Genomic DNA, 12,110 nt, shown 5'->3' on the forward strand with positions numbered 1-12,110 from the left:
TTAAGCCTCCTGTACATCTCCTAACACTCATTTTTTTTGCATTTCCACTACTTATGATTGTTTCTTGTCCTTGATTTGTGCTCAGATGTGCCGGTCTCTTGACCTTAACTTAAGTCAAAAGTGCCAACTTCGTCCAGTCTGGGCAAGTCATGGTGCTGTGGGAAGTTTTGTTTCCAAAGAAGAAGCCCAATCATTAACCCAAAGATCTGAATGGAATGCTGGTATTCGACCAGCACCAGTTCGACCTGCAATCCCAGTAATGACAGAAAGAGGGCAGAAAGCTTCCTTGCGGACCCAGAGGAGCTCCCCCTGTGAGTATCAATGTCAATCATTTGTTCATTCATATTTTTAGTTCTGTCTAGCCAGCACTGAGAATGTAATTTATAAGCAGTTTTTTAGGCAATAAGAAAGAAAGATCTTGTATGTCTGCAGCTCTAAAATGTGCCAAGGTGCTTTATAGCCAATTAAGTAAAGTAACAAAGTTAGAATATGCAGTATTACAGTAAGCATGTGCACAGTAAGAAAATGACTAAAAATATTTTGTTAATGATATTGGTTGAAGGGTGTATTGTTCATTCAATGTGGGAATGTGAACCTCTCTCCTCTTCCCCCCCCCAAAAAAAAAATGATCAAGAAGTGGTAGAATTTGCCAGCTGTTCTTCAAAGTAATGCCAAAGAGTTTTTTGAGTCCCTATAGCTATATCAGCCTGAGAAAGCTGATGTAGCCACATAGGCTATTAGGGATGAGACAGGACAAGTGACAGAAGTTTGTGTATGGGAACACTTTGCATTTAGTGATCATAATACCATTAATTTCAAGGTAATTATAGAAAAGAATAGGTCTGGTTCTCAGGTTGAGATTCTAAATTGAAGAAAGGCCAATTTTGATTGTATCAGAAAGGGTCTGGCAAGTGTGTACTGGGACAGGTTGTTTTTCAAGCAAAGGTGTACTTGGTAAGTGGGAGGCCTTCAAAAGTGAAATTTTGAGAGTACAAAGCTGGAATGTGCCTTTCTGAATAAAAGACAAGGATAACAGGTTTAGGAAACCTTTGCTTTGTATGATATTGAGACCCTGGTTAAGAAAACGATAGGAGGTGCATAGAAAGTGTATGCAAATATGAGCAAATGAGGTGCTTGATTATAAGAAATGTAAGAGAACATTTAAGAAAGTAATTAGGAGGGCTAAAAGAAGGCAGACGAGGTGAAGGAGTATCCTAAGGGTTTCTACTGATATGTTAAGAACAAAAGAATAGCAAGGGACAAAATTAGTCCTCTGGAAGACCAGAATGGTAATCTATGTCTGGAGCCTAAAGAAATGGGGGAGATCTTAAATAGATTTGTTTTTTGAATCTGTGTTTAATTGGGAGACTATAGAAATGAGGCATCGCAGCAATGAGGTCATGGACCCTAAACAGATGACCGAGGACAAAGTGTTTGCTGTCTTGAGGTAAATCAGGATGGATAAATCCCCAGGTCCTGACAAGATCTTTCTTCAGACTCTGTGGGAGGCAAGTACAGAAATTGCAGGGGCCCTAACAGACATTTAAATCATCCTTGGTGGCAGGTGAGGTACCAGAGGAGTGGAAGATAGCCAGTGTTGTTCTGCTGTTTAAGGAAGGCTCTAACAATAAACCAGGAAATTATAGGCCTGTGAGCCTGACATCAGTAGTGGGAAAGTTATTGGAAAGAATTTCAAGAGAGTATTTGGATAGACCAGGATTGATAAGGGACAGTCAGCATGGCTTTGTGTGTGGTAGGTGATTTTTCAAGGATGTTACCAGAAAAGTTGATGAAAGAAAGGCAATGAATGTTATCTACATGCAATACAGCAGGGCATTTGACTAGGTCTCGCATGGAAGGTTGGTTAAGAATGTTCAGTCACTTGGCAATCAAGCTAAGGTAGCAAATTGGATTGGACATTGGCTTTACGGTAGAAGCCAGAGAGTGGAAGTAGATGGTGCCTCTCTGACTAGAGGTCTGTGACCAGTGGAGTAATGCAGGGATCAGTGGTAAGTCCATTGTTGTTTGTTGTCCATATCAATGATCTGGGTGATAGTATGGTTAACTGGATCAGCAAATTTGCGGATGACACCAAGTTTGGACAGCAAGGAAAACTATCAAAACTTGCAGCAGGATCTGGACCAGCTGGACAAATGATCTGAAAAATGGCAGATGGAATTTAATACAGACAACTTTGAGGTGCTGCAGTTTGCGAGCACCCACCAGGGCAGGTCACACAGTGAGTGGTAGGTCACTGAGGACTGTGGTAGAACAAAGGGATCTGGGAATACAGGTCCATAATTCATTGAATGTGGTGTCACAGGTAGATAGGATCATAAAGAAAGCTTTTGGCACATTGACCTTCATAGATCAAAGTACTGAATACAAGAGTTGTGATGTAATATTGAACTTATAGAAGATGTTGGTGAGGTCCAATTTGGATTATTGTGTGAAGTTGTGGTCACCTACCTACAGGAAAGATGTAAATAAGATTAAAAGACGATAGAGAGTGTTTACAATGACATTGCCAAGACTGGAGGACCAGAGTTATAGGTAAAGATTGAATAGGTTAGCACTTATTCCCTAGAAGATTGAGGGGAGATTTGATAGAGGTATACAAAATTATGAGGAGTATAGACAGGGTAAATTCAAGCAGGTTTTCCACTGAGATTCAGTGAGACTACAACTAGAGGTCATCAGTTAAGGATGAAAGGTGCAGTGTTTAAGAGGAACATGAGGGAAAACTTCTTCACTCAGAGGAAGTTGAGACTGTGGAATGTCTGCCAGCGCAAGTGATGGATGTGATTTTAATTTCAACATTTAACAAAAGTTTGGATAGGTTCATGGATGGGAGGGGTATGGAGGACTATGATCTGGGTAAAGGTCGATGGGACTAGACATTTGAATGGTTCAGCATGGACTAGATTGACTGAAGGGCCTGTTTCTGCTCTGTAGTTTTCTATGACTCTATTTTAATCTCCATTGGAAAAAGGGGGATCTCGGATAGTGCAGGAGTGTTAGAGTAAATTACTGTATAGTCTTAAATCTCCAAAATGGGGCTCAAGCACAGAACCCTCCTATGCCTGAGATGTTTCATGCATTCATCTAATTTATTTGTTTGTTTATTTATTCATTATTTATTCATTCATTCACTTAGTTATTTATTTTGAAATACAGCACAATTAACAGGCCCTTTCAGCCCAGTGAGCCCATTCCACCCAATTATATGCATGTGACCAATTAACCTACTAACCCATTCATCTTGAGAATGTAAGAGGTAACCAGAGAAAACCCATTCAGTGACAGGGAGAACATAAAACTCCTTACTGAGAGTGGCGGAATTGAACATGGGTCACTGGCGCTGTTACTGTATTGGTTGTCCTTTATATGGCAGTTTAGTACATTGCAGGTTCTTGGTGTGTATATGGCAAAATAAAAATAGATTAATACTTTGTCGGCAGTATAGTAGAGTTATTCTCTTGGAAAGGTGAATTTTCCTGCAATTGTTTGCTTAAGAGTTGAAAAGGAGAATAGCACACTCCTGGAAGAAACACAAATCTCTTGCTGTATTCTCTGCAGCTGCATCCTTTCCAGCCTGCCCACTCTTTGAGAGCCAACCGTGGCAAGTCCCTGAAACAGAGAGAAGCTGTGATGAACAATGAAAGGATGAAACCACCTGGAACACCCATTAAACTGGCTGAGCTGGCTAGCAAAGAGTAGCAACAAGTTGGTGAACTGGATTTGGACTGTATTGAAAGAATCATTGGATTGCTATGTACATTATATATAATAAACAGCATTGCTCTGAGTGAGTTGAAGTATTAATTTTCTGTTTCATTTTAAGGGAAGCATGTAAATGTGAATTAAAGGCATTTTTAAATTGTGTCAAATCATTTAGAAATATGCTTCAAACACTGAAGCAGTTCAAAGATTCAAAGTACATTTGTTATCAAAGAATGTATAAATAATACAACCTTAAGATTTGTTTGCTTACAAGAAAACTGAAAGAACACAATTTAATAATAAACAAGTAAAAGACCAACACCCAATATACAAGAGAAAGGGAAAAAACACAAATCATCTGAGCAACTGAAACGACCAACAATATTCCGAACCAGAATGAGTCCTCAGATCTGAACCTCAGATTAGGCTCAAAGCCTCACTTATCAGTTCATCATATCAGCAGACACAGGGCACAACAGCCGGGCCGGTCTTCATAGCCTTGGCGCCATGGAAAAAGCAGTGGCCATCACTGAGAGTGATAAAATTGGCTCTCGCCTTGGATCCCGGCACCCTGTCTTTCCAGTCTATCAGGACAGGCATTTAAATTGGCCAAACAGTGGATCGTATCTCGCTTTGTACCTGGGAACCACTGCAACGAAATGCTCCAGTGCCCTGGAGAGAGGAGTTGGCTCTCACCTCTGATCTGGGGTGGCATTTTGCAGTATTAATAAAATACTCCACACAATATTGCATCTGATGTGGTAGGACAGAGAAGCAAGAAAAGGTAAATGTACTATACACACAAAATGCAAGAGGAACTCAGCAATGAGAAATAAGCAGTCCACTTTCACACTGAGACCCTTCATTTTGAAGGGTCCTGATGAGGGTCTTAGCCCAAAATGTCGACTGTTTATTCCTCTCAATAGATTATGCCTGATCTGCTAAGTTCCTGCAGCATTTTGTGTGTGTTGTTGTTTGAATTTCCAGCATCTACAGATTTCCTCGTGTTTGATCCACAGAATCTCTTGTGTTTGTAGCTTTGTGCAGGTGATTCCATGCAGTTTTGCCTGAGTCTTAGAATGTCTGTGTGGAGAAATTTGTGGAAGAAAATATTCACAATACCTTTATTTAAATCTAGGTTCACCATTCCTTTTGCCACCAATTCTGATTATGCATTATCTAGATCAGGGGTGTCAAACTCATTTTAGGTCACGGGCTGGATTGAGCAAAATGCAGCTTCATGCGGGCCGGATCAGTCGGACGCGTGCGAACGCAGCTTTCGTTGCCTCCGTTTTTTCAGCCTGCTCTCATGTGTCTCAGTCTCTGCTATAACTACAAAGTGTTTCACTTTACAAATTCCGTTTCTTATGAAGAAGACTGCCGAATAAACACTAAAAACCCTGAAAACCTGGTACCTGAATAAACTCAGCATTAGCCATATCATACGCCATAGGCGCTTCGATTACTGGGGCCAGCTTTAATAGTAATTAGATATTATCTCGCAGGCCAAAGATAATTCCACCGCGGGCCTTGAGTTTGACATATATGATCTAGATGATCGATGTGGCAGGGTATTCGTTAGTTTTACAGCCTGTGGGAAGAAGCTGTTACCTAGTCTGGTAGTCCTAGCCTTGATTCTCCTGTGCCTCCTTCCTGGCTGTAGTGGGTCAAAGAGATTGTGGAATGGGTGGTAGGGATCCTCAACAATGCCTTGGGCCCTTTGTCCACGATGCTCCCGGTAAATGTTACAGAAGTGAGACACAAACCAAGTTGGAATGTGGATTGTGATAGAATGTAAAGAAGTTTCAAGAGGATATTGACAAACTAACTGTGAATATGTAAAACTGGAGCAGTGTTGGCACACCCAACCTCCCAGCTTGTTCCAATCCTTGGCATTGTTGTACCAGGTGTGGGAAATATGTTGAGTTTGCACATTGATATAAATAGAAACAGAAATATTAAGCATTTTCTAGATACTGAATTTGGAAATTATGTTGTTCATAGGGACCTGATATTCTTGTACTCAAGCCATTGCAAGCTGTAATTTACAGTAGGTTCAGCAAGCAATTAGGAGGATACGTGGTAGATTGACCATTATTGCTGGATAAGTACGATAGAAATGATGACTCACTACACTCATACACGGCCTTTTTGAGACTATACTCGGAGTATTGTACATTGTTTTGATTTCTTTATTTTTGAAAAAAGATATGCTTACTATCAAGAGAATAAAAGATTCGCTGGACTGATGAATGGAACAGTGGATCATAATGACTGAAACTCATACTATCAGAGTGTGTTGGTTGTTGCCGCAAATGATGCATTTCACTGTATGTTTTGATGTTCGTGTTGACAAATAAAGCTGATCTTTAATCTCTATTAATCCATCTGTTTGTTCAAAAGAATTTACTAGCACTTGAATGCTGAAGAGTTTTAGATTCCCTGTGAAGAATCCGAGGCAAGTTTGGTAAAGTCTTTGCAGGTTTGTGACGCCTTACCAATTGTATTCAGCATTCCTATCAGTCTTTTAATTCCCCATCCCAATGAAATCAGAATCAGGTTTAATATCACTGGCATATGTCATAAAGTTTGTTAACTTTGCTAGCAGTACAATGCAGTGCATGATAAATACAGAAAAAAGTTGTATTACAGTAATTTTATATGTATCTTAAGTAGTTAAAATAAGTAGAGTAAAAGCAGAAATTAAATAGAAGTATTAAGATAGTGTATCTTAATATCCATTTAGAAATTGGATGGCAGAGGGGAAGAAGCAGTTCATGATTTGCTGTGTGTGTGCCTTCAGGCTCCTATACCTCCTTCCTGTTGGTAACAATGAAAAGAGAGCATGTCCTGGGCGGTGGGGGTCATTAATGATGGACGATGCTTTCCTGAGGCAACACTGCTTGAAGATGTCATGGATACTATGGAGGCTAGTACCCATGATGGAGCTGATTATTTTTACAACCTTCTACAACTTACTTCAATACTGTGCAGTGGCCCCTCCCCCATACCATAAAGTGATGCAACCAGTCAGAATGCTCTCCACAGTAAATCTGTAGAAGTTTTCAAGTGTCTTAGGTGACAAACAAATTCTTCCCAAACTCCTAATGAAATATAGCTGTTGTCTTGCCTTCTTTATAGCTGCATCAATATGTTGCAACCAGGTTAGGCCCTTAGAGATATTCCCACCCAAGAACTTGAAAATGCTCACGCTCTCCACTTTCAATCCTTTCGTGAGGATTGGTTTGTGATCTCTTGTCTTACCCTTCCTGAAGTCGACAATCAGCTCGAACACCCTTGCAGTGAAACCTGTGTATATCTCAGCCTTTAAGGTGATGGTATCGACACAACCCTTGCCTCTGCCTTGGTTATTAACCACCTCTAACCACTACCTCACCACCTATAAACCCAGCTTTTGGAACTATCCTCTGCACCATACTGGATCAATTACAAGATGTGGCAAGTGCCGATTGATTGTACAGTGAATCCATTGAACCTCTTTTGCGAGGAAGACTTGCTCTCCTTTTGCACAGGATTTTGACTGGACACTTTTGCATCTCGATGGGCCCAGTTCATCGTTCCCACGCTGTAAGTACCCCCATGTGTACAGTGGCTAAATCAATCAGTAAAAAAAGTCCAGTCGTACTACTCAGTTGTTATTCTTGTTCCGTGCATCTGTGACATTGGCTAGATTACATGATCATGATTTTGAAGTGATGGCTGCAGTTCTGAGATAAGTTATGGTATTTCATTATTGCAGTCTCTTCCTCTTCCATTGCAGTCATGGAAAGTGTTGGGGTTTGCACTATTCTGCATTGTGTCAGACTGGGGTCAGACAGCTTTCCGGAAAACTGGCACCTGTTGCAGCTACAATACACCTTCCCTTTCAGGGCAACATGCACACACTTCTTTATCTTCCTGAGTTTTTTTTTTCTGTTGCATGAGTTCTGATGAATGGTCTTGGATTGAAACAACAACTGTTTTTCATTTCCATAGATGCTGCTTGAGCTGCTGAGTTCCTCCAGCATTTTGTGGGTGTTGCTAAGCATTTCTAATATCTGCAGAATGTTTTGTGTTCCCTTTCAGAGACTGGCTTTATTGGTGTAGGTCTGCTTTAATTCCACATGAATACCACCATCCACTTCTGATGTAAGAAACCTCTATTGCCTTTCTCACTAACACATTCTGTAACTCCACATTCATCTATTGTAATCCTTAATGTACCAATATTCCTTGTTTCCTATTTTAACTGCTTTCTCCCCAGTCCTTAGTGTTGTTGGAAAGAAGGGAGTTAAAATGGGAACCAACGAATATTGGCCCATGATGGATTACAATCAAGTAATTGATTTATGTGATCAATCCATGCTCTTCATGTGTGGGGTCTTCACGCTCTCAAATCTGTTGCATTCAGACCCTAGTATAACAGATCTAGTCAGATCAGCTCCATATACATTAGATCTTCGTCTCCATGGAATTATCTTCATTGGTCTTCAAACAGTTTGGGGCTGCATTATAGAGCAGTCTGTAGAACTACATACCCCCTCCCATCTATGTATATCAAAACTTCAGTGAAGTATTGCAATTGAACCTCCATATACCACTTCCACAGGCAGATTGTTCCTACTTTCACCACCCTTTGAATGAAAACCTTCCCATTCATATTACCCTTAAACTTTTCACCTTTCAACCCTAACCCATGACCTCTAGTTTTAGTCTCACCCAATCATGTGGCAGAAGCCTACTTGCATTTCCCCTATCTATACTCTTAATATAAATTTTGATTACCTCTATCAAATCTTCCAAGTGTGATGATATTAAACATTGACAATTTTGCTATCAAGACAATTACAAACTTCACAGCAGTTTAAATTATGTAAATAACCGAATGAGAATAAACACACACAAAATGCTGGTGGAACACAGCAGGCCAGGCAGCATCTATAAGGAGAAGCACTGTCGACGTTTCGGGCCAAGACCCTTCATCAGGACTAACTGATAGGAGAGATACTAAGAGATTTGAAAGTAGTGGGGGGGAGGGGGAAATGCGATATGATAGGAGAAGACCGAAGGGGGTGGGATGAAGCTAAGAGCTGGAAAGGTGATTGGCAAAAGTGATACAGAGCTGGAGAAGGGAAAGGATCATAGGACGGGAGGCCTCGGGAGAAAGAACGCGGGTTCCAACGACCATGGACAGCTTCAAAGCGATTGTGCAACCACCGACTGCGACTCCAGTCTTGAACTCCAGGCCGGGTCTTCACGTGCTGCGATTGTGACTCCTGTATCCCCTTCCCCCACCACCACTATGCAATCCCCTCTCCTTCAGATCCCATCATCAGCTCCTGGGCCCTCAGAGGCTCCATCTTCCTCTCACCCCAACCCTTCCCTCTCCACTGACACTACCAGCCTCCCTCCCCCCTCTGATCCCATCTCTCATCCATGCCAGGTCTTTACCATTCCCTCCGACCTTCAACTCTCTGAGGCAGAGCGCTCTGTCCTCAGTAAGGGCCTCAGCTTTGTTCCCCTTTGCCCACACCTCAGCGAGTTCCGCGTACACCGTGACGCTGAACTCTTCTTCCGCCGACTCCGTCTCCGAGCTTACTTCTTTGGAAAGGACTCTCCTACCCCCACCGATGACCCCTTCTCCCATCTTCAACCCTCCTCTTCTTCATGGACACCCCGTTCTGGTCTTCTGCCTGCTCTGGATCTCTTTATTGCTAATTGCCGACGGGACATCAACCGTCTCGACTTCACCACACCCTGTTCCAATTCCAACCTAACTCCTTATGAACGCTCTGCTCTCCGCTCTCTCTGCACCAATCCCAACCTCACTATAAAACCTGCTGATAAGGGGGGAGCTGTTGTTGTCTGGCGTACTGACCTCTACCTGGCCGAGGCACAGCGACAACTCTCTGATACCTCCTCTTATTTACTCCTTGATCATGACCCCACTAAGGAGCACCAGGCCACTGTCTCCTACACCATCACCAACCTTATCAGCTCTGGGGATCTCCCATCCACTGCCACCAACCTCATAGTTCCCACACCCTGCTCTTCCCATTTCTACCTCCTACCCAAGATCCACAGACCTGCCTGTCCAGGTAGACCTATTGTCTCAGCTTGCACCTGCCCCACCGAACTCGTTTCTGCATACCTTGACACTGTCTTATTCCCCTTTGTTCAATCTCTTCCCACCTATGTTCATGACACTTCTCACGCTTTGAATTTTTTCAATGATTTTAAGTTCCCTGGCCCCCACCGCCTTATTTTCACCATGGACATCCAGTCCCTATACACCTCCATTGTTGAGGCATTAGTAATAATCTTTCACCAATTATTGGACCCTGGCATGGTTCTGGAGGACTGAAAATTTGCAAACGTCTCTCCATTTTTTAAGAAAGGAGGGAGGCAGCAGAAAGGAAATTTTAGACCAGTTAGCCTGACTTTAGTGGTTGGGAAGTTGTTGGAGTCAAGTGTTAAGGATAAGATTATAGGGTACTTGGTGACACAAGACAAGATAGAACAAACTCAGCATAGTTTCCTCAAGGGAAAATCTTGCCTGATGAACCTGTTGGAATTCTTTGAGGAGGTTGCAAGTAGGATAGATAAAGGGGATGTAGTGGATGTTGTATATTTGGATTTTCAGGCCTTTGACAAGGTGTCACACATGAGGCTGCTTACCAAGTTAAGAGCCCATGGTATTACAGGGAAGTTACTGAGTGGAAAAGCAAATTGTACAGAGGATGTGGAGAGTCTGCAGAGGGATATAGATATGTTAAGTGAGTGAGCCAAGGTCTGGCAGATGGAATACAATGTTGGTAAATGTGAGATCATCCACTTTGGAAGGAATAATAGAAGAGCAGATTATTATTTAAATGGTGCAAGATTGCAGCATGCTGTTGTGCAGAGGGACTTGGGAGTGCTTGTTCATGAATTGCAAAACATTGGCTTGCATGTACAACAGGTTATTAAGAAGGCAAATGGAATTTTGGCCTTCATTGGTAAAGGGATTGAATTCAAGAGCAGGGAGATCATGCTGCAACTATACAGGGTACTGGTGAGGCAGCACCTGGAGTACTGTGTGCAGTTCTGGTCTCCATACTTGAGGAAGGATATACTGGCTTTGGAGGCAGTGCAGAGGAGGTTCATCAAGTTGATTCCAGGGATGAAGAGATTAACCTATGAGGAGAGATTGATTTGCCTGGGACTATACTCTCGAGTTCAGAAGAATGAGAGGGGATCTTATAGAAACATGCAAAATTTTGAAAGGGGTAGATAAAATAGAAGTAGGAAAGTTGTTTCCATTGGTAAGTGAGACTAGAACTAGAGGATATTGCTTCAAGATTCAGGGGAGAAGATTTAGGACAGAGATGAGGAGAAACTGTTTTTCTCAGAGAGTGGTGAATCTGTGGAATTCTCTGCCCAGGGAAGCAGTTGAGGCTTCTTCACTAAATATATTTAAGATACAGTTAGATAGATTTTTACATAGAAAGGGAATTAAGGGTTATGGGGAAAAGTTTAAGGACAGATCAGCCATGATTTTATTGAATTAGTATTGTGACTTTCTGGAGATTTACATAAATATTGCTGTACAGCCCTAACTGTTTAATGCTATTGTGTATTGCCTTTGGGATGACCATATATAGAGTTGTGGATCTATGGAATGCTTTGCCTCAGAAGGCAGTGGGGGCCAATTCTCTGGATACTTTCAAGAAAGAGTTAGATAGAGCTCTTAAAGATAGTGGAGTCAAGGGATATGGGGAGAAGGCAGGAACAGGGTACTGATTGTGGATGATCAGCCATGATCACATTGAATGGCAGTGCTGGCTCAAAGGGCCAAATGGCCTACTCCTGTACCTATTGTCTATTGTCTATGACACCAATTGTAGATATTACTACTGGGACAATGTATACCCTGTTCATGTTCCACAGTCTTTCAGTTTTCTCTTTTAATTCAGCATATTTCTGGTGTTTTTCACTTATTGATTTCAAGTCAAGTCACTTTTTATTGTCATTTCGACCATAACTGCTGGTACAGTACACAGTAAAAAACAAGACAACATTTTTCAGGACCATGGTGTTACATGACACAGTACAAAAACTAGACTGAACTACGTAAAAACAACACAGAAAAAAACTACACTTAGACTACAGACTACCCAGGACAGCATAAAGTGCACAAAACAGTGCAGGCATTACAATAAATAATAAACAAGACAATAAGGCAGTAAGGTGTCAGTCCAGGCTCTGGGTATTGAGGAGTCTGATAGCTTGGGGGAAGAAACTGTTACATAGTCTGGTCATGAGAGCCTGAATGCTTCAGTGCCTTTTCCCAGATGGCAGGAGGGAGAAGAGTTTGTATGAGGGGTGCGTGGAGTCCTTCATAATGC

The 12,110-nt window shown here is 41.8% G+C and overlaps 1 protein-coding gene across 1 annotated transcript in view; it reads left to right on the forward strand.

Annotated features, from left to right (window-relative positions):
• fbxo16 (F-box protein 16) overlaps positions 1-6,057 on the forward strand; it is a 52,732-nt gene extending 46,675 nt beyond the window's left edge. The window contains exons 8-9 of the mRNA XM_073056691.1: positions 86-311; positions 3,595-6,057. Coding sequence (XP_072912792.1) covers positions 86-311; positions 3,595-3,662 — 294 coding nt within the window. The 3' untranslated portion in view covers positions 3,663-6,057. The remainder of the gene's footprint in view (positions 1-85; positions 312-3,594) is intronic.
• The last annotated feature ends 6,053 nt before the right edge of the window (positions 6,058-12,110 follow it).

Source organism: Hemitrygon akajei, chromosome 9 (assembly GCF_048418815.1).
Source record: "Hemitrygon akajei chromosome 9, sHemAka1.3, whole genome shotgun sequence".
Classification (NCBI taxonomy): Eukaryota; Metazoa; Chordata; class Chondrichthyes; order Myliobatiformes; family Dasyatidae; genus Hemitrygon; species Hemitrygon akajei.